The sequence below is a fragment of the Dromiciops gliroides genome, chromosome 2, assembly GCF_019393635.1.
Source record: "Dromiciops gliroides isolate mDroGli1 chromosome 2, mDroGli1.pri, whole genome shotgun sequence".
In the NCBI taxonomy this organism is placed as follows: Eukaryota; Metazoa; Chordata; class Mammalia; order Microbiotheria; family Microbiotheriidae; genus Dromiciops; species Dromiciops gliroides.
Genome location: NC_057862.1, coordinates 420,576,694 through 420,601,682, shown reverse-complemented (window position 1 = coordinate 420,601,682; position 24,989 = coordinate 420,576,694). Strand labels below are relative to the sequence as shown.

The 24,989-nt window shown below is 39.7% G+C and overlaps 1 protein-coding gene across 2 annotated transcripts in view; it reads left to right on the top strand.

Moving 5' to 3' along the window:
• The window catches only part of RALGPS1 (Ral GEF with PH domain and SH3 binding motif 1), a 632,069-nt gene that overhangs the window by 583,860 nt on the left and 23,220 nt on the right, over positions 1-24,989 (top strand). For both annotated transcript variants that reach the window (XM_043981906.1, XM_043981905.1), the window contains 2 exons: positions 10,038-10,118; positions 11,294-11,399. In XM_043981906.1, the coding sequence (XP_043837841.1) occupies positions 10,038-10,118; positions 11,294-11,399 (187 nt within the window). The remainder of the gene's footprint in view (positions 1-10,037; positions 10,119-11,293; positions 11,400-24,989) is intronic.

The following is a 24,989-nucleotide window of genomic DNA, read 5'->3' as shown; positions in this document are numbered from 1 at the left end:
TTTGGTACAGGAGAAAGGGAATAGGTTTGAAGTCAAAGGGCTTCAGCCTCTGACATTTGCTACCTGTGTGACCTCCCTGAAAGCCATACTTATAGGAAATAAACGGGGGAGAAAATGGAGGGAAGGATTTCCAGAACCATTCAAGGGAAAGGGAAATGAAAAGAAACTCCATCTCTTTTGGATCAAGGCTAAGTTGGCATCCCCAGATCTGTTGGCAGGAGCGTATCCCAGAGTGTCTTGGATTATTCCAGAGGGAATTAATCACCATTTCAAGGGAGGTAGGCTCCAGAGACCACCTACCTGCCCTTCTCTGGTGAGCCCAATCCCACTTTGCCAACCTGGCCTTGACTGTTTGTCCTCCTTGGGCACAAATGCACAAAAACCCCTGGAGCAGAAGCCTCCCAAGACAAGCCCTGAAATCTTTGCATTTTAGGGCCAACTCATAGCTGGTAACAAGGCCAGGAGGAGGCTTCGGGGAAAATTTGGCCCAAGTCTTGTTCCACTAACAACAAAAGGTTTTGCAAATGGAAATCTTTCCTAAGAGCAGGGTATTGCTCTCTTCCTTCACTTCAAAAGAGAGGCAGAGTTTCCACACCCACAAGGTTAGAGAGTCCCATTCTCCTCTGCACTGGTCAGAACACACCCAGAGCAACATTGTGTTCAGTTCTAGGTGCTACATTTTAGGAATGGCCCTGGCAGTGTGGTTCACCGACAAGAATGCTGGCTCTGGAGTTAGAGGACATCCCTGGACCTTGTTTTCTTCATCTGTAAGATGATGGGGCTGAATTCAATGAACTCCAGGGCCTGTTCCTGCTCTAAATCAGTGATCCTATTGTATCTAGAAAATATCCAGAGGAAAGAAATCAGGATAGCATTCAAGGCCTGGAGTCCAGGCCTTGCCAGGATGAGGTGAAGGAACCGGGGATGTTTTGCCTAGAAGAAAGAAGACTTAAAGGGGAGAGCTAGGGAAGATGCAAATTGCCTCTAAGGATTATGAAAGGTTGCTATGTAGAAAAGAGAATCTCTTTGTTCAGTCTGCCTAAGAGGACAGAAATGAGAACAATGGGTAGAAATTGCAGAGCCAGGATTTGGCCATCAAAGGAGCTGACAAGAGAGACAAGCACATTACCACCTGAGCAGTATTTTCCAAATGCTGATGCGTGGCCTCAAAACATGGAGTGCCAATGAATCAAAATGAGAACCCAAAGGATAATGGGAGGGCACATGGTGGGTGGAAGCAGGCTGAAGCATGTTACCCATGAAAACTTGCCTATGACAAGTGATATGTGTTTGTCCCAGGCAATGCCAACATGATAGAGTAAGGGAAGGGGTGGGGCTGGCTCATTGTAGCCACAAAAGAATGTCAGATAAGGCAGGGAGCCTCATGAGAATTAACCGTCATTCTTCATCTTAATGTTACATTTGGCTTTAGAAGTGAGATCTTGAACTCTGTTTCCTGCCTCCTGCCTCACCCACCTCCATACTCAGTATTCTAGACCTCAGTGGCTGGGCTAAATAAAGCCCAGGTTACTTTCTGAGATATTGACTCAGATGACTCTTTCATCCAGAACCCTCTTTCTGTCAGAGTTAGTTGCTTTCATGTTGATTCCCACTTTTAGGTCAGGAATACAGCATCAGAAAGACAACATCAAGCTTGTATATTCCTGGAAAAGAACTTGGGTCAATTATTTAATGAAAATGAGAAATAAAAGATAGTTTAGGTAGAGAATTGGTGCTTCTGAGATATGAAATGAACCAAAGGAAGGCCTCCAGAATGTAGGGTGGAAATTCTATGGAAGATTATATAAAGATACGGGCAAGAAATGTAACCGAGACTTGTATCCATGAGGTAGATTTATGCCCAAATTCATGAAGATCCTGTACTTAGAAAGGTAGTTATGAAATGGCTCCAGTTAGAGAGCAAAACTCTTTAACAAGGGGCTGGGGGTTGAGTTCCCAGCCATGCACTAGGAAAAGTACCTCTTTCCTTTGTGGCTCACATTATACCCTTGTACTATAAACAGAGAGACATCTGGCAACACAAGGACAGGGTTGACCACAGTTGTTTATGAAGAATAATACATAATCTAGCAAATGTTTTCTTTAACAAAATAAATTTAAGGAATAGACAAATGAAAATGATGCTGTGAAGAGGCAAGGCCCACCCAATATTCCTCCCTCTGCCCTCTGAGCATAGCATTAGGTACATACTGCTTTTCCTCTTAGCCTTGTTCTGCCCTCACATACCCATATATCAAATGAGTGAGCCTCCTATTTCTTTCTTTCTTTCTTTCTTTCTTTTTTTTTTTTTTTTTTTTTGGTGAGGCAGTTGGGGTTAAGTGACTTGCCCAGAGTCACACAGCTAGTAAGGGTTAAGTGTCTGAGGCCGGATTTGAACTCAAGTCCTCCTGAATCCAAGGCCAGTGCTCTATCCACTGCGCCACCTAGCTGCCCCAGCCTCCTATTTCACTGAGAAGACATGGAGGAGGCCACATGCTGTGGAATCTCTCAGCTCCTCCCCACCATCCCTCAAATCATTACCCATTCTTTTCCTCATTCTTTATAGGCTTAGAAGTAGAATCTTCCCCTACTACTGACCAAAATTCATCCCTCTATCTCAACCTTCATCCCATTTCCTCCCACCTTCTCCAAGACCTTGATCTATCAGTCACCCCCTCTTTCTCATGCATCTAAAACTTCTTCTTTGTCATTGATTCCTCTATCTACAATTATGTTCATATTACCCCATTTTTATTAAAGCCTTCTTCTGATTCTTCTTGAAAAATCATCCCAATTTTAGGGAAGAAAATGGGGAGATGACTACAAAGTCTGCTGACTATAGGTTAGTGTGCTTGCCTTTGATTCCTGGAAATTTTTAGAATGCATCATTTAAAACATGGTTAGTAACACCTAAAAGGAGAAGTAATAGGTACAAAAATCTGGAATAACTATCAATAACAGGTCAGGCCAGCCTTATTTTATATCCTTTTTTTCCGCCATAGGTTCACAAAAATAGTGGATATTATATAGTTTACCTAGACTTTTGAAAAGTATTTGAAAAAGTATTGCATATTATTCTTGTGGGAAAGACAAGAAGACATGGACCAAACAACAAGGCAGTTACATAGATTCAGAAGTGATTGGTTGGCTACATTCTAAGAGATCTCAGACTTTAATGACTTAATGTTAACTTAACAGGAACCCTCCAGGGGAGGGCACCAGTGACCTGAGGGATAGAATCATAGATCAATCAATTAACAAGCATTAATTAAGCACATACTGCTATATTGTCAGGCACAGTGCAAAATGCTCAGGATGCAAAGACAAAAGTGAAACAGATCTTGATCTCAAGGAGTTTAAATTCTATTGGGGAGGCAATATGTGTATATGTAATATATATGTTTGTATATTAATACATACACACATGTGCATATATACTATATTACATGTATACATTTATATAATAGATGCAAGATGATGGACAAGAACTAATAGCTTGTAGGAACATGTAGAATGTAGTACTTGAATGTCTAAATCTTAAAGGAAATTGGGAATTTTGAGAGGTAGGGGTGAGAAGGAAGAATATCCAGAAATGGTAGATAGCCTCTACAAAAGACACAGAGATGGGAAATGTCTTATATAGATGGCACGTTCATCAGATTTTCAGATGATACACATCTGAATGGGATAGCTAACATACTGGCTAGAACATTCAGAAAATAAAAGGAAAATAACATAAATATCAAGTCGTCCACTTATTTCAAAAAATCAGCTTGACAACAAATTTCTCTGATAAAAGTCTCATATTGAGATACATAAGGAACTGATTTAAATTTATAAGATTAAAAGCCCATCAATAGAAAAATGATCAAAAGTTACAGAGAAGTAGTTTTTTTTTTGTTTTGTTTTGGTTTGGTTTTTTTGGTGAGGCAATTGGGGTTAAGTGACTTGCCTAGGGTCACACAGCTAATAAGTGTCAAGTGTCTAAGGCCGGAATTGAACTCAGGTCCTTCTGAATCCAGGGCCAGTGCTCTATCCACTGCTCCACCTAGCTGCCCCAAGAGAAGTAGTTTTTAAAGGAAGAAATCAAAACTACCAATAACTATATGAAAAAAATGCCCCAAATCACTAATATTTTTTAAATGTAATAAACATTTTTATTTATAGTTTGGGGTTCCAATTTTTATCCTTCCTTCTCCCTGAGGTGGTAAGCAATCAGATATGGGTTATACATGTATGATTATGTAAAACATTACCAGATTTATCATTTTGTAACAAAAAAATTCATTAAAAGAAAAAAATGAAAGAAAGTGAAAAATAGAATGCTTCAGTCTGTTCCATTAATATCAGTTCTTTCTTTGGAGGTGGATAGTATGTTTCATCAGTAATCCTTTGGGATTGTCTGGGATCATTGTATTGTTGAGAAAAGTCAAGTCATTCACAGTTCTTCATCAAACAATACTGCAGTGTCTGCCAAATCACTAATATTTAGAGAAATGCACATTTAAATATTTTTGATATTCTACTTTACATTCTTCAGACTGACAAAGATGACAAAAGAGAAAAATGACAAATGATGGAGGGGCTGTAGGAAAATAGGCACACTAAATGCACTATTGGTGGAGCTATAAATCGGCCCAATTAGTCTAGAAAGCAACTATAGCCCAAAGGCTATTAAACTCTGTATACCCTTTGACCCAGCTATACTACTACTAGACCAATGTTTGAAGAAAGTGGAAAAACCTATATAGATGTACCAAGAAATATTTATAGCGGCTCTTTTCCAAGACCAGAAATTAGTAGGTACTAACCTATTGGGGAATGGCAAAACATGGTATGTGAATGTAATGATATATTATTGTACTATAAGAAATCACAAAGTGGGCAGTTTTAGAGGAAATTAAAAAGATATCTATAAATTGATACAGAGTGAAGTGAGCAAAATTACAACTATTTATACAATTGCATTATAGAGAAAAATGACTTCACAAGACTTTAATTCTCATCACTACCATGATTAAACATTGAGTCCAGAAGACTGAAGTTGAAATTTACCCACCTCTTGCCCAAGGGTAAAGGACTTAAATGAAGAATGTGACATGCATTTTTGGATGTGACCAATGTGGAAACTTCTTTTGCTGGAATATATGTTTATTATGAGGGTTTTATTTTGGGGGGGGAATTAATTTTTATTTACTTGGAGAGCAATGGAAGAGGGATAATAAATGCTTGTAATGTTTTTTAATAAATTCTACAACTACTGGATGGGAGGAGGCATATTTATACAGCAGTTTGTCTGGAAAAAAAAACCAGACCTGGTAATTTTAGGGGACTACAAACTCATCATGAGTCATCATGATGTGGCAGCCAAAAAAGCTAATGTGATCTTGGTTTGCATTAAAAGGTATAGCTTCTAGTAACAAGGATGTGATATTCCTTCTTTACTCTGCCCTGAAAGGATTCTCTGGAGTATTGTGCTCATTCTGGACACCACAAGTTAAGGAGAACAATGATAAACTAGAGATTGTTGCCCTAGTGAAGGACCACCAAAAAGGTAAAAGGTCTTAGCTGCATGTCATACAACGATAAGTTAAGGAACTAGGGATGTTTAACCTAGAGAAGAGAATGCCGAGAAGAGGAGGGGTAGGAAGAAGTAGAAAGGTACATGCTGAGTGTGTTCAAGTATTTGAAGGATTGTCGTGTGGAAGAGGGATTATTCTGTTTGGCTCCAAAGGTCAGAACCAGGAACAATGGGTCGGATTTACAAAGAGGCAAGTCTATGCTCGATGTCAGGAAAAACTGCCCTAATAATTAGAGTGATGTAAAAATGGGATGGTCAACCATGGGAGGTGGTGGATTCCCCCTCATTGGAGGTCCCCAAGCAGAGCCTGAATGGCCACTCGCTGGGGAGTTTTTAGTGGGTATTCTTTTGGAGTGTTGGAGGACTTGATGGCCATGGAGGTCCCTTCCCACTCTAAATTCTGAGATTATGTGATTTTCTCCTACCCATCTAAACATCTCATCTCTTTCCTCTCTTTCACTGCTAAACTGTAGTGGGGGAAAATATCTCTGACAATGCTTCTACCTCCTCACTAGCTACTTTTTCCTCAATGCCTGGCAACCCAGCTTTAGCCTTCACCATTATTCAAACTTCTCTCACAAAAAACATCCAAATGCAATGGCCCCATTTTAGTTCTCATCCTCCTAAGTAGCACAATGATGGAACACTGGACCTGGAATCAGGAAGACCTGAGTTCAAATCCAGCTTCAGACACTTAACTAGCTGTGCGACCCTGGGCAAATCATTTAACCTCTCTCCACTGCATCTGTAAAATGGGGATAATAGCATCTACCTCCCAGGATCCAATAAGATATTTGTAAAACACTTTGCAAACCTTAAAACACTATATAAATATAAGCTATTGATCTCTCTGTGGCTTTTAACACTGTTGACAACCCTATTCTACTACATACTCTCTTCTCTCATGGCCTCAGAGACTTTGCATTCTCCTGGTTCTCCTCCCTGACTAGTCCTTCTTTCTCTGCTTTATGGTCTTCTCATGCTCTTCCCAACCCCTTAACATGGATGTTCCTTAATTGTTTGCCCTTGATCTTCTCTGTGCTGTCTCACTTGGCAATCTCACTCAATCCCATGGCCTCAACGACTGCCTCTGTGTAGATGACTTCCAAATCTGTACTTCCAGTTCTGCCTACAGGACAGCTCCACCTATTTTGGCCAGAAATCCTGAGGTTCTGCCCCCCCCCCATAGATTGATTGATTTTCCTTTTTGGCTAGGTAAAAGAGGCCTTTCTTTTCCTCATTTCTTACATAGCCTTAATCAATGAATGGGTGTTGCCTCAAGCAAACTAGATCTGTGAAAGACCTTAGCTTAAAAAGGCCAAGATCTCCACTGCACCCAGATGGATCTCAAAGAGAGAGTAAGGCTGGTGACTTTTCACAGCCCTGTCTTACTTCAATCCACTTCACTGTAATTCATGACATTACCTCCAGATATCATAGTCATCTACAAGAACAAACGACAAACAACAACAGGACAACTCCACCTAGATGTCCCATCAGCAACATAAAGCTAATTTACCTAAGAATCCAAACTCTTTATCTTCTCCCCTAAATCTGCTCTTTTTTCCATCTTCATTGTTTCTGTATGTGGCACCTCCATTCAGCCCATGTTTATGACCAGTCCCCACATTTGTAACCTTGAATTCTTCTCTCCCTCACCTCTCATATCCAACCAGCCACCCAGTTCTGTTGAAACATTTCTGGAACATCTCTCCAGTCCAGCCCCTCTCTGACTCTACCTTTCATGGATTATTGCAACAACTTTCAGGTCTTCTTGCCTTGACTCCCTCTCTTCTAATCTAGCTTTCATGCTGCTAGAAGAATAATCTTTCTTCTGCATAGATATGGTCATGTCCCTGCCCTGCTCAAAAATCTCTAGGCGTAGAGCATCTTAGGTGGCACAGTAGATAGAGCACTGACCCTGGATTCAGGAGTACCTGAAATCCAGCTTCAGACACTTGACGCTTACTAGCCTGTGACCCTGGGCAAGTCACTTAACCCAAATTGCCTCACAAAAAAAAAAAAAAGTGAAAAATCTCCAGGAGCTCCTTATTGCCTGGTATTTAAGGCTTTTCAGAATCTGATGTCATCCTTTTTAGCCTTTTAGTCAAACTGGATAACCCTTTGTCTTCCCCTTCCCCCACTCTTCCCTTCTCCATGACATGAATTAAATTCATTTCCCCATATATATTTTTAAGCTATTGTCTGGAGAGCCTTTCATTGAACTATGAATTCTCATCTATCCCAAAGCAAATGACATATCTTCCAGGAGTTTTTTTTTTCTTGATTTCCAGTCTCCTCCCTCCCCAACAGCCTTACATTTAACATAGCACTTTGTTCTTTGTTTTATAATTCTCTGATGCACTTGATTTGTCATCTATTTGATGTATAACAGTGATCTGTGTTGGTTTCTTTCCCCTACTTGACTGAAAGCTCCTTCTGGTCAGAAATAGTGGCATCTAAAATTTATCTCCCTCAACACAGAACATTGTGTTCTGTATGCAGGAGAGGCTTAATTGTTTGTTTTGACTTTTCTGTAAATGTTGGAGGAGAGGGGCAGGGAGAAGAGACATGGAGAGAAAAGAAGAGAGGGAGAGGAGGAGTAGCAAGGGAAAGGAAGAGAAGAAAAGTGAAAAGAATAAGAAGGGGAAAAGGAAAAAGGGGAAAAGGGGAAAAGGAAGGAAAGAGGAGAGGCAGGAAATTCTTTTAAATGAAGACATTTTATCTAGAATGAGAATAGTATAGTGAAAAAGTTTTTGGACCTGGAGTAGAAACTCCTGAGTGGTTCAAGTCTGGTTAAAAAAAAAAAATTACTAGCCATGTGATTTTGGATGTCACAACTTCTCTGAGCCTCTGTTTCCTTATCTATAAAATGTGCATGATACTTGTACCTCTTACCTCACAAGATTGTTTTGAACATCAGTAGAAAGAACTGCAGATCTTGAGCTAGGATATCAGATTTCAAGTCCTAGCTCTGTGACTTACTATGTGTGTGACCATGAGCAAGCCAATTCCTCTTTCTGAGCCTCAGTTTCCTCTTATGAAAAATGAATATGATGCTACTTGTGCTCCCTACTTCATAGGGTTATTATTGTAAGGAAAGTTTTTTTTTTAAACCTCATGCTATAGAAATGTGAACAGTACCCATAGTCCCTGACATAAATATTCTAGATACCATGCTTTACTAAGACTCACACAGGTAAACTTAAGCAAATTACTTTTCAATTTCCCATCTGAGATGGGAGGGCTGATATTTGAGAGCAGTTGAAAGGTTTCAATGATAAACATAAATAAGAGCCAGCTATATAAGAGGAATTATATGTAAAATAATTGAAGGAACTCTCTGTTAGTGTTGTGGACAAAATTCCATGTTTTCCTCTGTAAAAATGCAGGGTGGTAGTACTAGATGATCACTGTGTTCTCTTTCAGCTCTAATGTTCTATGAAGCTGAAAGCGATAGAATTAAGAATATTCTAGAATAAGAACTGGAAATATTATCAAATGGTCAAGCAATTTATAGAATCCTATTATAAGAGACTGCTAGTCCAAACATTTACCCCTTAGAAATCAACAAATGCTAAAAATCAGGGCTTGTTTTAAGAAACTGATGGAGAAAATGTTCATAATGTAGATTAAGCTTCAATTCAATAAACATTTATTAAGCACCTACTATGTGCCAGGCACTGGGAATACAAAAAGAGGCAAAAGATTATCCCTGCCTTCATGGAACTTAAAATGTAATGGGTGTCAGTACATTTTTTCCTGTAGAGCTGGTTGTTAAACATTTACTAGAATACCCTACTTAATTAACTTAGCCTCACAGAGCCTCAGTTTCTTCATCTATAAAAGGAGAACAGTATTGTATATACTTCATAAGGCTATTAGGATCAAATGAGATAATAAATATCAGGTACTTTGCAAACCTTATAGTCTTATATGAATGTCGACTATCTTTGCTACTATTATTAGACTCAACTGAAATAATCTCTATGGATAAATTTTAAAATTAATTTTCTTCAAAGAAGAGATATGAGAAGGCACCTTCCTTGCTTATTCGTAGTGCAGGACTGTAGGTATGAAACATTGAATACAGTTGGTTTAGAATTTGGTTGGTATGTTGGTTAATTTTGCCAAACTGGTCTTTTTTCCTCCTTTTTCTTATGAAGGATAATTCTCTGAGTGGGGAAAAATAGATTGGGAAAGGTGAAGTGAAAACAAAAGGTATCAGTAAAAAGTTAGAATAAATAAATAAAACTAAATTCAGTTTGCTGCTCCTAAAGTCCTAAGTGGGAAATCTGCTTCCAAAGGTGTATTGCTAACTTAACAGAGTGACAAAATGGTGAGAGTGCAAGTGACTTCCTGATATACTCAGTCCAGGATCTTTCCCCCTGATTTATGCCCCTAGAATCTTTATAGTAGGATACTAAAAACTAAATCCATTTCCATTTGTCAACAGGGGTCGACTATATGCTACCTTGGGACCCAATTGGCGGGTTCCAGTTCGGAACTCTCCCAGGACCAGGAGCTGTGTCTACAGGTAAATGTTGTAGGGGGTGGGGGATTCTCCATCTGTCCATTTATTTACCCAATACCTTATGTGCTAGTCACTCACCTGAGGGCTCCCCCACTCTGGGATTTGGTAGTTGCCATGAGCACCAGTGCTAGTCTGTGTGTCTCAAAGTTATCTACAATACAGGGGAGACAGTGAAAGCCACTTGGCTCCTCAGGTCCCATGCCTTTTTGCTTAGAACTCAGTGCTCTGAGTCCTCTTTGCTCAGCCCCTGTAACTAACAGAGCCCCAGAAACCCATCTGCCCAGCACCTTAGTACTTAGTGCTTAGTGAAAACACTCACTGAAAGTGTTTTCTTGATGTAGTGAAAAGAGCCCAAGATTTGGAATCAAAAGACCTAAGTTGGGATCCTCACTACTATCTGGATGATCTCATACCTCATTTTTTGACTAGATCTCTAAGCTTGCCTGTATCTCAAAATCCTGTGATGTAACAAACCTACGGGGTTGGTAGGAGATTATTTAAAACTGCAAGGGAGGGCAGGATGGCCCTTGGAAACTACAGGCAGGCCAGGAAGCTCACAGAGCAGCCTCAGGTGGGGCACCCTGATGCTGGGTGGGAGGATGTGAAAGTTTGGAGGTAGAAGTTGGCCTGAGCATGAGTCAAGAGATCACATTCTCACCATGCCTGTGGTCATGGGCACTGGGAGCTTCATATAGCCTAGTGCTAAGATTCTGATAAGTCAACCCCACACTCTTCATTGCTTTAAGCTGGAAATCTCATGAAGATCAACCAAAAACCACCTAGGAGTTTTTGCTCCATTGCTTCAGGTTTACAAAGAACCTGCTTAAGTATTCCTATGGACAAATAGCACCTACCTCCCGGGGTTTTTGTGAGGATCCAGTGAGATGAAATATGGAAAGTGTTTTACAATCTTTAAAATACCACATGAATGTTAGCTATTATTTTTTTGTTATTGCTAACAAAGGCTCATTGTCAGACACCATTGGCTACATAGATATAACTGGAATTGCTTAAATTCCTTAAAAAATCATATTGTAAAAGTGAATTTAAGGTAGTGAGTCACCCTATCTGCCAGACAAGAAAGACTACTGGGAGAAGCCCAGAGGTTCCTCCTACAAGACTGGACTGTCTCTTATCCTCTCTGTGGAGAAATCTTGATGGTGATTTCCTCTCATCAGTCCCACAGGGCCATGCAGCTGTGCACTGGGGAACTCGGCGGGGGTCATTACCATGGAGGGACCTTTGAAAAGGAAAACATTACTTAAGGAAGGACGAAAGCCTGCGGTAAGTGCAGACCTAGTAGGGGAATAAATGTCAGCCACTGAAATACTGAAAGCTTCTCACTCTACCTCAGGCTCCTCATATTCCCTTACCCCTAAATTTTCCTCAGGCTTGTGCTCCACCAACCCCTCAAATTACCTTTGACCAGGGGCCCTCTTGCCCTTCAGGGAACTTTTTCTCTCAACTATAGTCACGAATCAAATCACTGAGACCAGCCAGTGAAAGTTCCTGTAATCTAATGAAGACTGATTATCTAGGGAAATGAAAACAACCTTATATTAACTGAAAGCCAACACATTTAATACAGTACAAAATATGTCATATACAATTGCTCTTGCCCACTGTTTGGTGAACATGTCCTTCTTTCAATCCCATGTGCCCAGCACCATTGGAGATTATACATAAAAACAGTTCCCTGAATCAGTCCAGATAATGGGCAGATTAATTTTACATGGAAATATTTATATGGGCTATTAATATGGAAAAGTTAGTTGTAATTAAGCCCAAAGTAAGAGAATCCATACCCTAGAGTCCAAAAGCTTCTAAAACGGTTGATGTAGAAAGGAATACTTAACTGTGATCTCCTTTTCACTAGTATAGCCTGTAACCCAGGGCATCCCTACTGGAGGACACATGTAGCCACTTCTTTGCGCACCAGACAAAGGAAAAGGGAGCTTCTTTGTTTTAGGCTGAGACTTGGGGACCACACACCTCTCTCTTCTATCCTCTCCCCACTGCATGGAGAGTCATCAGAGCAACACATACTCAGCTGGCTATTCAAATCCCACTTCAAACATATCCTAGCTATGTGACCCTAAGCATGTCACTGAACCTCTCTGTGCCTCAGTTTCTTCATCTGCAAAATGAAGAAGTTAAAACTTCATGGTTGGTAAAGTCCTTTCAATGTCAAAATCTATGATCTTATGATCTTCCTTGTCTTCAAGAGAGAGAACTATTCACAAGGTCCTAATCTGATCCCTCAGCGTGTCATGGAAATGGGTTCTCTGAGAGTATGCCAAAGGATCATAAGTTACAGCAGGCTTTAGCAAGCAAGATGACAAGGCTATGGCGAGCAATCCCCAGTGCTCTCTCCAGGCCAGGAAGGTATAGTTAGAATTGTGTCTATACACAGTTGGGCATGCCCTTAACTGTCCCCATGCACACTGACTATTTTCCATGCTAAGAAGCCTCCCTACCACATGGTAAACCCTCCACAGCTGCAAATAGCAAGCTCAACATGGCTTCACAAGTAAGTTGCTGGAGCAAAAACAAAACAAAACAAAATCTGGTGACCAACCTTAATATTTAGTCTCCCCTCCCTTCAAAGCCAGCCTCTATTCCTGAAGCCTTCCCAGACCCCCTCAACCCACAGGGGTCACTCCCACCTCTACAGCACTTACTGTCTATAATATTTCTTGTGTTCAAAATATACGTATACAGAGTGTCCCAAAAGTCTTAGTGCAATTTGACTAAGACTCTGGGGACACCCTGTATATTACGTTATGTATATTACATTATGTAATATATTTATTATATTACGATTAATCTTAGATTAATTCAATGCATCCTGACTCCTCAACTAATTTGTGAACCATGAAAATGACTGAAAAAGCACATGGCAACAATGTTATTTACCAAGGTTCCAGAGGGAGAGTATGGGTGCCGAGGTCTTGGCTCTGTACAAACTGGTCAGTTTGATTTGAAGCATCACAAAACTAGCCAAAATGACCTCTTATTTGGTTCTTAGATATGTGTAGAAAATGCATCAGTTTCTTCATCTGTAAAATGGGGATAATAATAGCACTTATCTTTCTGGATTATTATGAGGAAAAGTGAGATAACATTTGTAAGTAAAGTACTTTGCAAACCTTAAAGCACTATATTTGTTGCTGTTCAGTAGTTTGAGTGGTGTCTGACTCTTCATGACCCCATTTGGGTTTTCCTTGGCAAAGATACTGGAGTGGTTTGCCATTTCCTTCTTCAGCTCATTTTATATATGAGGAAACTGAGGCAAACAAGCGTTATGTGACTTTCCCAGGGTCACACAGTTAGTAAATATCTGAGGCTGAATTTGAACTCAGGTCTCCCTGACTCCAGTCACAGAGCTCTATTTTAGTGTGCCACCTAGCTGCCCCCAAAAGCACAATATAGATGGTACCCATCATCATCATTATTACAAGAAGAAACAGATGAGAAAATGTGGCATAGCGGTAAGACTAACTGGTATACTTGGCATTAGAAGAACCCAGGGTTTGAATCTTGGCTCTGTTCCTTCTTCATTGTGTGGCCCTGGATAAATTATTTTTTCCTCTCTGGGCCTGTAAAATGAGGGGGTTTCCTAGGTGGTCACTAAGATCATTTCCAGCTCTGTGAATTCTACAGATTCCTTACCTTGTTGGAGGCCATAGAATATTCTAAGTTTCCTACTCATCAAATGAAGTGTTATTAGGATCCAAATTAGGCCTTTGTTATCCCTGTGCTTAGTAAGGTGTTTGGGCATATAGTAGATGCCTAATAAATGCTTCTTTACTGCTTGAGTGGTTCAGTAGGTTTTGAATATTACCTTTTAGGAAGGGATAATTAGATCAAAGAATGATAACATCTGTGCAAATGAATCCTCTTGGCTAGAATGCATTCCCTCCTCCTCTCAGTTCAGGTACCATCTCCTCCATGTAGCATTCCTTGATATCCCCAATTGATAGTTCTTACTCCATCTTTAATTACTTTGTACTTACCTGGAACAGTAACTTTTCTGTAACAGTGCTTATCTGTGTATTCCACAAATACAAGGCAAGCGGGTAGATTAGTAGGGCATCTAGGTGGCTCAGTAGACAGAGCACCAGGCCTTGAGTCGAGAAGACTAATCTTCTTGAGTTATGCTAGCTGTGTAACCCTGGGCAAATCATTTAACCCTATTTGCCTCAGTTTCCTCATCTGTAAAAAAGTGAGCTGGAGAAGGAAATGGCAAACCACTCCAGTGTCTTTGCCAAAAAAAAAACCCAAATGGGGTCACAAAGAGTCAGAAATACCTTAACAAAAGCAAAAGGAGGATTAATGGCTAGAGTGCTGGGCCTAGAGCCAGGAAGACTTAAGTCCAAATGTGACCTCTTATAAACTCTTTGAGGGCAGGTACTGTTTCATTTTTTGCTGCCACAAGCACAGCACCATATATATGGTGGGTGCATAATAAATGTTCATTTAACTGATTTGACAATACCCTTCCTGAAGAGGCTCGTTCCCAGGCATGACATCAGTCACCTTCTTTGCTTTCAGAAGGGGGGGGGGGGTCATGCAGAACAGTAAGGAAATCCCTTCTAAGATCTGCCCTGATTCTAGATGGTATGTAGAGTGTGGTGGTCTAGCAGAACCACTAGTGTCAGGGGCCTGCAACCCCGGCACATGTGAGAGATTGGTCAAGAAAGGGTCAGAAAAGGTTGTCACATTTTGCTGTACTTTGTGCCTAAGATTTCAGGCAATTTGCTCAATGCAAAAGACTCCCCCTGGACACATGGCCCAAAGGAGCACAAATACAGACACATGGAACAGCCACCCACCTAATTCTCCCCTCCCAGGATGGATGACTCTGCCATAAAAAGATCTCACCTGGCTCTCTTGCTCCCCCTCCTGGCAGTCCAGTAAGGGCTGCTGCTGCTACAGTAAAAAGGCCAATTTCTTATCACCAACCCAGAAACCTTGGCTCTCCCTTCTTCTTTTTACCACGGAAAAAAAGCCTTAGAATTGGAAGCAAATTGTTGACCTCATTAAGGCTATTAGGTTCCAATGTACCACCCTCTATTTCCCTAGATTGGGATGATTGGGGAAATCCTTGATAATCTCAAAGACGATATGAAACACAGCAATAATTTTTTAATCCTTAGATGTTATGAGCTAGGTCTGGATGCACAAAACAGCATAGGTCCAGCTATCCTTAGGCCTACATTTGTTCTTCTCTGGAATAAACTTCAGCCTGAAGTTCTGCTGGATTTCTAAGAGCCTTGTATTTTAGGCTGGGGCTGTCAGCCTTCTGTATATCAATTGCTGTAACCCTTTTTTGTTTAATTCAATTTTACTATTTTTCCACTTAATTACTCGTATTGCAATAGTCATATTTGCTACTATTATTCATTGCAGATGTTCTGTATTTTAGTTGTATCCTGGAGCAAATAAGTTTTTGTGGGCTATACTGGAAACCTAACCACTATTTGTTTCCTTTCCCCTCAATTTTGTTTTTAAACTTAATATAACAAACAAACCAATATGAAACAATACCCACAGCTATTTACAACTTTGTTAATGTTAACAATAACAACTTTTCCATTATTCCCTTCTATATCCCCTTTATTCTCTTACGTATATTTCTCCCCTGTATTCACAAATACAGGTACACACATACACATATATCCTACTTGGTCACAAGAAAGACAGGGCTTTAAGAAAAGGGAGTCATCAGAGTTGGGAAATGGCAGTTTCTTCGCGAGTGCAGAGGCTCTAACTAGGATGAAGAAACAGCCTTTTAGCTGCTGCCTTTGGCACATATATCGTCTATTGGAACACTGGGATGTCCCAATAAAAAAATCAAGACTTAATTGCGGTACCGCAAGGCTGTATGATTTCATCATAGTGTGTGGTCCCTCCTTTGATGCAAGTCCAAAACCTGCCACATCTTATTAGATGGTATTTATCAATTGCCAAAGCCAAAGACTTTGTAACCATCATTTTAGTAATGAGTGCCTCCAAACTCATCTGTTCTGGTTCCCAGATAACAAACAGTTTATCACCAAACCTGTCTTCAAAACCTCTCCGATTTATCTGGACCCATCAGAACTCAATTTCAACAAACATTTGAGGAGCCAGAATCACCTCCACACCACGGTGAAGTACTGGAGAACTTTAGAGGAGGAAAACATAGCTAAATAAATATGTGTAAATATAATCAGATAAGTTAAAATAAACTTTAAAAATAATTAAATTGTAAAAGATCAAGACCAATATACCCTTAAGGAGGTCAATGACAAAAAGAAAGTCATTGGAATATTCCTTTTTTTTTGGTGGGGCATTGAGGGTTAAGTGACTTGCCCAGGGTCACACAGCTAGTAAATGTCAAGTGTCTGAGGCTGGATTTGAACTCAGTTCCTCCTGAATTCAGGGCAGGTACTTTATCCACTGTGCCACCTAGCTGCCCCTGAAATATTCCTAAAAACACTTTTTGTTTAAGCAAAAAAAACTAGAAACAAAGTAAATGCCCATCATTTTAAAAATAGGTAACAAGTTGTGGTCCATGGATAAAATGGAATATTACTATGTTATAAGAAATAATGGTTATGAAGAATTTGAAGAAGCATGGGAAGATATGAGCTAAAGATGGAATGAAATGAATAGAACCAAGGAAAGTAATGTACCCAATAACTGGGTAACCAAATAATATAAATGGAAACAACAAAAAAAATCAAAACTGTGTAATTAATTACAACAATCACGCTCAGCCCCAGAGAAGAGATGAGAATGTATATTATGTAGATTATGAATGTGTAACTGCATATTATCAGACTAATGTGTGACTGAACTGCTTTGTTTTTCTCTCTTTTTTATTTTTGTTCATAGAAATCGTTCATTTGTAGGAGAGGGAAGTAGAATTTTAAATGATATAAAAATAAAATATATTAAAGTAAATCCCATCCTCTAGATTAAACAGAATAAGGAATACAAGAAATCCTGGAATCCTAGAGTTGGGAGGGGTTTTGTTGGTCACATGGTCAAGCCATCTACTTAGTGAAGGAATTCTCTCTACCATATCCATCCAGCTGGTGATCATAAAGTCTCTTCTTGATGACTTACAGCATTCACTACTGTTTAAAGTAGACTAGTTTAATTTGGGTAATTTCTGATTACTAGGAAATTTCCTGAATAGAGATGCAATCTACATCCCTATAGCTTCCAGTATTTCTCTTTATTCTCCTCTCTGGCGGTAAGTAGCTAAAATTTGAGTAATATTTAAGTCAGAGTCCTGAAAGAATTTGTCAGTATAGTCACCACTGTCACTGATTTTTTTTTAATATAAAAGGTTTCACAGGACTGGAAAGTCCTGATTTTCAAAAAGAAGGTAGATTTTGCATTACTTATTAAGAGGATGGTTTGTCAGTATTCAGAAAGGGAAGTAGTGATCACTTCGAGTCAATGTATGTCCACTAAGAACAGGTCATGTCAGATTAGTTTCATTTCCTTTTCTGACAGGGTTATTAGTCTAGTAGATTAGGGAAAGACCACAGGCATAGCATATCTGGATTCCATTGAAGCATTGTACAAAGTCTTTCATAATAACCTTTTAGACAATATTGAGAAATGTGGGTTGGATGATAGTACAATTAGATGGATTAGTGGTTGGTTGAATAACAAGACCCAAAGTGATGTTGGATAGATTGATGTAAACTCTGGGAGAGGTCTCTAGTAGGATACTTTTAGGTTGTATCCTTGACCCTGTTCTTGTTAGTGTTCAGTGACTTTGAAAATAAGACAATAAATGGCTTGCTTATCAAATCTGCCAATAATATGAAGCTGGGAGTGGTAACTAATATACCATTTTACACAATCAGTTTCCAGAAAAATCTTGACAGACTCAAAATATGATCTAAATCTAAGGTGAAATTTCATAGGGAAAAAATAAACCCCAACTCCCTTCAACTGATCCCTGTGTGGCCTCATCAGACATTACAATGGAAGGAGTGCTAGAATTTGGAGTCAGAGTAGATGAGTTCTAATGTTGGTACCACTACTTACTAGTTTGGGGTCTTCAATCAGGTATGTAACTCAATTTGGACTAAATGATCTCCAAAACGGATTCTGGTTCAATATGAGGAAATTCATCTTAACAATTAGAGTTGTCCAAAAATGGAATAGACTACCTTTGAAGGTAGTGATTTGCTAATCACCAGAGGAAACTGTCAAGGGTACTACAAAGGCCACTTGTCAGGGATGCTGTAGGGAGAATTCTTACTCAGGCCTGTGTGGGATTAGATAATCATTAAGGCCCCTTCCAACTCTGAGATTCAATGACTCTATAAGCTAACAATCTAATAAGGGGGAATGACAATTTCTTAAGTAAGTACAATACAAAGGAGATTGTCGTTCAGTCATTTTAGTCATGTATGACTTTATACAAATCCATCCATCTAACATTTTCTTGGCAAAAGAGTGATTTGCTATTTCCTTCTCCAGCTCATTTTTACAGATGAGGAAACTAAGGCAAACAGGGTTAAGTGATTTGCCCAGGATCACACAGCTAGGAGTTGTCTGAGGCCAGATTTGAAATCAGGAAGACTGTGCCACCTAGCTGCCCTGCTAGGGTCAGAGCAAATGAGACATTGTAGGCAAAGGCTAGGAGAACTTGAAGAGGGGAGATGACCTTCAACTATGGAGCCAGGAAGGGTACCTAAAGTAAGGAGAGGCAGGGGCAGCTAGGATAGAGCACCAGCCCTGGATTCAGGAGGACCTGAGTTCAAATCCAACCTCAGACACTTAACACTTACTAACTGTGTGACCCTGGGCAAGTCACTTAACCCCAATTGCCTCACTAAAAAAAAAAAAAAAAAAGAGAGAGTCAACTCAACTTTTAAGTGTATTATCCTTTTTCTCCTATTACCACCAGCAAAAATTTGCTTTATCCTCTCGGAATTTTGGCCTCTAGAAGTCAGAAGGCCACTTAGAGGTCATCTCATTCAACCAAATGTCTCCTTTATAATATCTCCAACAAATTGTCATCCAACATTTACTGGAAGATTACTAGTGAGAGGAAACTTAATACCTTTCCTGAGGTGCCTCATTCTGCTTGGATTGCTGTAACTATTAAGGAGTTTTTCCTTATGTTATCCCTCTCTGAAACTTTTGCCCAATGTTTCTAGTTCTATCTTCTGGGCCAGGTAGAACAAGTCTTGAAGATAGTAGTTTGTCAAATACTTGAAGATAGTTATCATGTTCCCCATAAGTTTTCTCTTCTTCAGGTTCAATATCTCTGAATTCCTTAAGCCTATCTTCATATTGCATGATCTTGAGGTCCTTTAACTATCCTGCAGGAAGTTATCTTACTCCAGACACTTTCCAGCATATCAATCTCCTCTGCAAAATATGGCACCTAGAACTTCTCCCAACACTTCAAGTGTGGTCTGACCAGAGCAGGGCACAATAGGAATAACATTTCCCTTTTACTAGACCCTGTACCTCTCTCGATGCAACCTGAAATTGCATTACTTCTTTGGCTACAACATCAAATTTCTGGCTCTTGTTGAACTTGTAGTTCCTTTAAAACCATACCTCTCCTGTCTTACACTCAAGAAACTGATTTTTTTAAACTCTCTTATAATCCATATTCTTTTTTTTTTTTTTTTTTTTTTTTTTAGTGAGGCAGTTGGGGTTAAGTGACCTGCCCAGGGTCACACAGCCAGTAAGTGTTGGACTTCAACTCAGGCACTCGTGACTCCAGGGCCAGTGCTCTATCCAATGCGCCATCTAGCTGCCCCATATTCTCTTTTTACTCATGTGGAATTTGTTCAGAGGCAGCAATAATGTTTTCTTCATTGGGTTTGCCTTGGAGCAGCAACAAAGGCCCCCACTCAGGACTTGCCCTGGCACACAAGCAGCAACTACTGAAGAAGAGCAGTAGTAACTCAGCCAAGTTCAGCCACTTCATCTGGCAAAGGAAAAAGGAAAAAACCTTGTCCCACCTCCTTCCCTACCGTTACACCAAGGGAGAGAGGAACATTTCTGAAATTTCCAACCCAAAATATTTTGGGGCTGAAGGCCAAGTGAACAAGGAATCAGGTCCACGATTCTAAGGTTCCAGAAATGCTAAGAGAGGATAAAAGCAAACAAACAAAAAAATACCAGACAATAGCAAGAAAATTAAAACTTGTACAACAATTAATAAAGTAAAGAAAAAGTCTGACTTAAAAGTTGCAGAATTCTGTAATACAGGAGAAGCAAAGAACAAAACAACTGCACAGCTGCAAAATAAGACAATACCACAGAGGATGCAAGGAGGACTGGAGGATTTAAAAGACTAGAGGGAACTCAGAGAGTGGAATAAAGGGAAGATTTGAATAGTGACACCAACCATAAAAAAAAAAATTCACAGAAAAAAGGCTAAAATAGTTTGTAAAAATGTAAAGTAAGATAGAATTTAAGATGTAAGTGGAAGGTGAAGAAAGTAAAAGGGACACATTCAAACAAAGATAATAATGGTACATTGGAAAGAGTGTAGAATTTGGTGTCCTCAGATATGGGTTCAAACTTTGGCCCTACTATTTAATATCTATTAATTAATACCTATGTGACCATGGATTCACATGACCTCTATGGGTCTCAAGTTTCTTCAACTCTAAAATGACCTCAAAGGTCCATCCCATTTCTAAATCTATGACCCTATGAATCATGTCCACAAAAAAATTTGCATCTATTGCTTTCTACACATTTTCTCTAATGAAATTCAGGATCATGGATCCTCAGAGCTGAAAGGGAACCTCAGAGCAATATTCTCCAAGCTCTATCTTAATGGGAATTCCCAGTACAAATATAACTGGAAAGTTGTCTTCCAGGCATTGCTAGATAAAACTCTTAGAGTAAAGGGGAACAAATTGTATCTCATGGCAATGCATTCTCTATTTTGATATCTAATTTTGTGTGTGGGCAGCAGCTAGGGGCAGTGAGAAATTTGGTTTAATTATCAACAGAGATATATGTTCAATAATGTGGATAAGAAGCCAAAGAAAGATAGTACAAGCAAATCCATAAATAAAAAGAAGTCAACAAAATAACAAACTTCCAAATAAGACTAGTCCTAATAAAACAAAACAGCCAAGACCTTGTAAGCAATTAATGTCCTATAAATTTTGTCTAGTCAATGTCTCTGCTTTTTAAATATCACCTCTATTCAGAGTATAATAAAATTATGAATTTGTTTTTTTTTTTTAACGGGGAGAGGTGGAAGGCAGCTAGGTGGCACAGTAGATAAAGCACCGGCCCTGGATTCAGAAAGGACCTGAGTTCAAATCTGGTCTCAGACACTTGACACTTACTAGCTGTGTGACCCTAGGCAAGTCACTTAACCTTCATTTCTCCACAAACAAACGAATGAATAAATAAATAAATAAAAATGGGGAGGTGATTATAAATACAACTACCCTCTTCCTATTTACTGATTGATTTTTAAAAAGACCATGAATATTAAATTTAATCAAGTAGCAGCAATGTTATCCAGTGTATTTGTCTTGAGTGTCTGTTGCCATTTGATATTATCTTTCTTTCCATAGTGAAAGTAATGAAGAGGTAAATAGGAAGTTGAACTTAGAGTCAAGGAAACCCAGATTCAAATGCTACCTCTGGCACTGATTATGGACAACCTCCCTTAAACTTCAGTTTAATTATCTGGAAATTGGGTAAAATAAAACCTTTAATACCCCCCAAAGGATTATTGTGAGACTTAAATTATATAGAGATAGAGATAGATATATAGATAGCTATATGTAGATATAGACATAGATACATATTGGTATATAGTGTTTTACAAACTTTATAGCACTATATAAATGCCAGCCAAAAAAAAAATTAAGTTAATGCATATGTAAAACAGGGGAGGGGGCCTGTCAATTGAGTCAATCATCCTACCCCATCCCACCCCACTAAACTGATACCTTTATCAGGTAATCACACATCTCAAAAGAAGCATTCAGAAGTACAAGCAAGATCTAGGCCCCTCCTTTGGATCAATTAATCAATCCAAAGCAGTTCAGCTAGGTGTAACAGGAAATCAATTTCAGATTGGCTGAGGGACTCGGTCACAGCCAATGAGCTAGTGTGGAACTGAGGATTCCAGTGTCCAACAGCAGAAAGGACTGGATTACTTCAGCCAAGACCCTGAGAAATAATCAAGGGATGAGAAAAAAAGGAAAGGGAGAGAAGATCCCTGATGTCAATTTCCTTTCCCTCCCACCCTTGTAAACTACAGAAGGCCAAAATATTTGGACCTTGTCATTATCATCTTAGCAGCATCTCCAGAACTAAAGTGATTTCTGGTACTGTCTTCATTGGGAGACAAGGACAGACTAGACACATTTCAAGTTTCTACAAGTTGTCCAGCATAAAAACTGTATCAGCAGTTCTGAAAGAATGGTTCAGGGACCATGTCAGGGGGTTTCTGACACCATTTAAGGGGATCCATGAGGTCAAAAGTCTTTTCATAATAATATTAAAACATTTTCATTTCTAATACAGTAAGCAATGATTGAAATAACCCTTATAAACAAAAGCACGGGCGGGGACGGGGGGGAGTCCCTCAGTAATTTTTTAGAGTGTAATGGGGTCCTGATAGTTTGAAAATCACTGATACACACCATGCCTAAGGAGAACTTTGAGTATCCCAGGAAGGGGATAGGTGACATGGTAGATTGAATGTTGGGCTTGGAGTCAGGAAGACTTGAGTCCCAATCTCACCTCAGACACTTACTAGCTGTGTGGCTTTGGGCAAGTCACTTAATCTCTATTTGCCTCAGTTTCCTCAACTGAAAAAAAAGAAATAAAAACAGTGCCTAATTCTCAGGGTTGTTGTGAGAATTAAATCAGATAATAACTATAAAGCACTTAGCACAGTGTCTGGCACATAGTAACTACAATATAAATTTTAGCTATTATGAGGAGGAAGGGTAGGAGAAAAGGACTTCTAGCAACCAGGATCTGAGAATTATCCCCTCACCACATGTGCCCTCTTATCTTGCTTGATCCTACTTTCTCCTGAATTTTGTATGTAACCCAGGTTCGTGTGAGCATTTCTAGTTCTACTGATGGAGGTACTCTTGAGAAGCCTTTGCAGCATAGCCAGATTGACTAAAGTAGAGGGTTCTTTGTTCCCAGCATTTGGATGGGGGCAGCCTCCTGTGATTGGCTGCCTGTATCTTTAAAACTGGTGGCTCTTTTCAGGCACCCTCTTTCTGTTACCATATGAATAAATACTCCTTTCTAACTAATTTATATCAACCACTAATCATGAGGGTAAGCACACGGGTATGAGGTCATGAGCTAAATAATAGCATTAGAAAATCCCCAGTCACCCAGGTCTGAGGGGAGCCATAGTAGCCACCTGTTCTCTGGGGACTCAGGCAAGTAGAAGATGGGAGAGTATCCCCAGAATCTGTGCTAAACAGACACTATTCTGTTGCTTCTTTTTCCATTCTGCCTCACATCCTATGTCTTCCCATATTTATATTCTTCATATTCACCATTCCTTATCAGTGCTCTCACTCCAGAATAACAATTTGGTCCCCTGAGCTATGGCCCAATTAGTATGTAACAAAGAGTAGAAAATCAGAAATGGGAGAGATGAAGACAGGTGTGGGGCTCAGAAGATCAATGGAAAGAAATAAAGGATAAAGGAAAATTTGGGGAAACAGTCCCAGATAGTTCAATGTTAGAATACCTGGAATTCCACAAATATAAGAGTATCAGCACTGAAAGAGGCTATTCAAAAAATTAATTCAAGGACCCATGATTTTATTGGGAAGAGCACTCCCTTCAGCAGTACAGGCCCCTCCCTTAAATCAATGGAGTGGCTATGCCAGAAACAGACACCCCCTGGTGGCCAGTCTTCTGTGAATGAATCTCTGTATCCAGGTTCACCCTCCCTACGGAGGATGCACAGTCCATTAATCCCACTTAAATGACCCCAACTCAGTAGGGCCTGCCAGAACTTGTTTTTTGCTGTTTTAGCCACAAATCCCCATGATCTTCTCCATGTCTTAATAAAACATCAGTCCTTATTTCAAGGAAATAATTAAATGATGATAATTGACACTACATAGTATTCCAAGGCTTACCAAACAATTCACACAGTATTTCATATATTGCTCATGACACTATAGGTCAGAACTATATCCAAAGAAGAGGCCTGTTCGGAACTGAGAGCAACCACATCCAACTGCATAACCTGGGCATGAGGTTACAGGTTCTTTTTTTTTTTTTTTTTTAATTTTTTTAGTGAGGCAATTGGGGTTAAGTGACTTGCCCGGGGTCACACAGCTAGTAAGTGTTAAGTGTCTGAGGCCGGATTTGAACTCAGGTACTCCTGACTCCAGGGCTGGTGCTCTATCCACTGCGCCACCTAGCTGCCCCTGAGGTTACAGGTTCAATAATCGTGGGTTTCATTCCCAGCAAGCATCAGGATATTGAGACACACATAGAGAATACCAATTTACTGTGTGCTCAAGCATATGGGAGCCTTTCAAGCCCAGTTGTGCTCCTTCAACTGCTGTTCCCATCCTCCACTAACTGCCCTAGTAACCAAAGAACCTACGTGGACAGGCACAGATCTGGGGTCAGGAGCAGCCTTTGCTGTTGTTGTTTGTCTCCCAAAAGCAAGTTATCAGGAGCCGAAGGCATTTATTGCCAGTTGGTGTTACCTGCCTTCTTCAATTTCTAACTTTCCCAGAAAGTTCAGGGGACCCAAATCTATAATGAGCCCTGCCTTTCATGCCTAGTAAGTGCTTAGATCCTTCCACAGGGTGGCAAGGCACTGGTGAGGTCAATGAGGCAATTGTAATCATAACAGGGAGACAT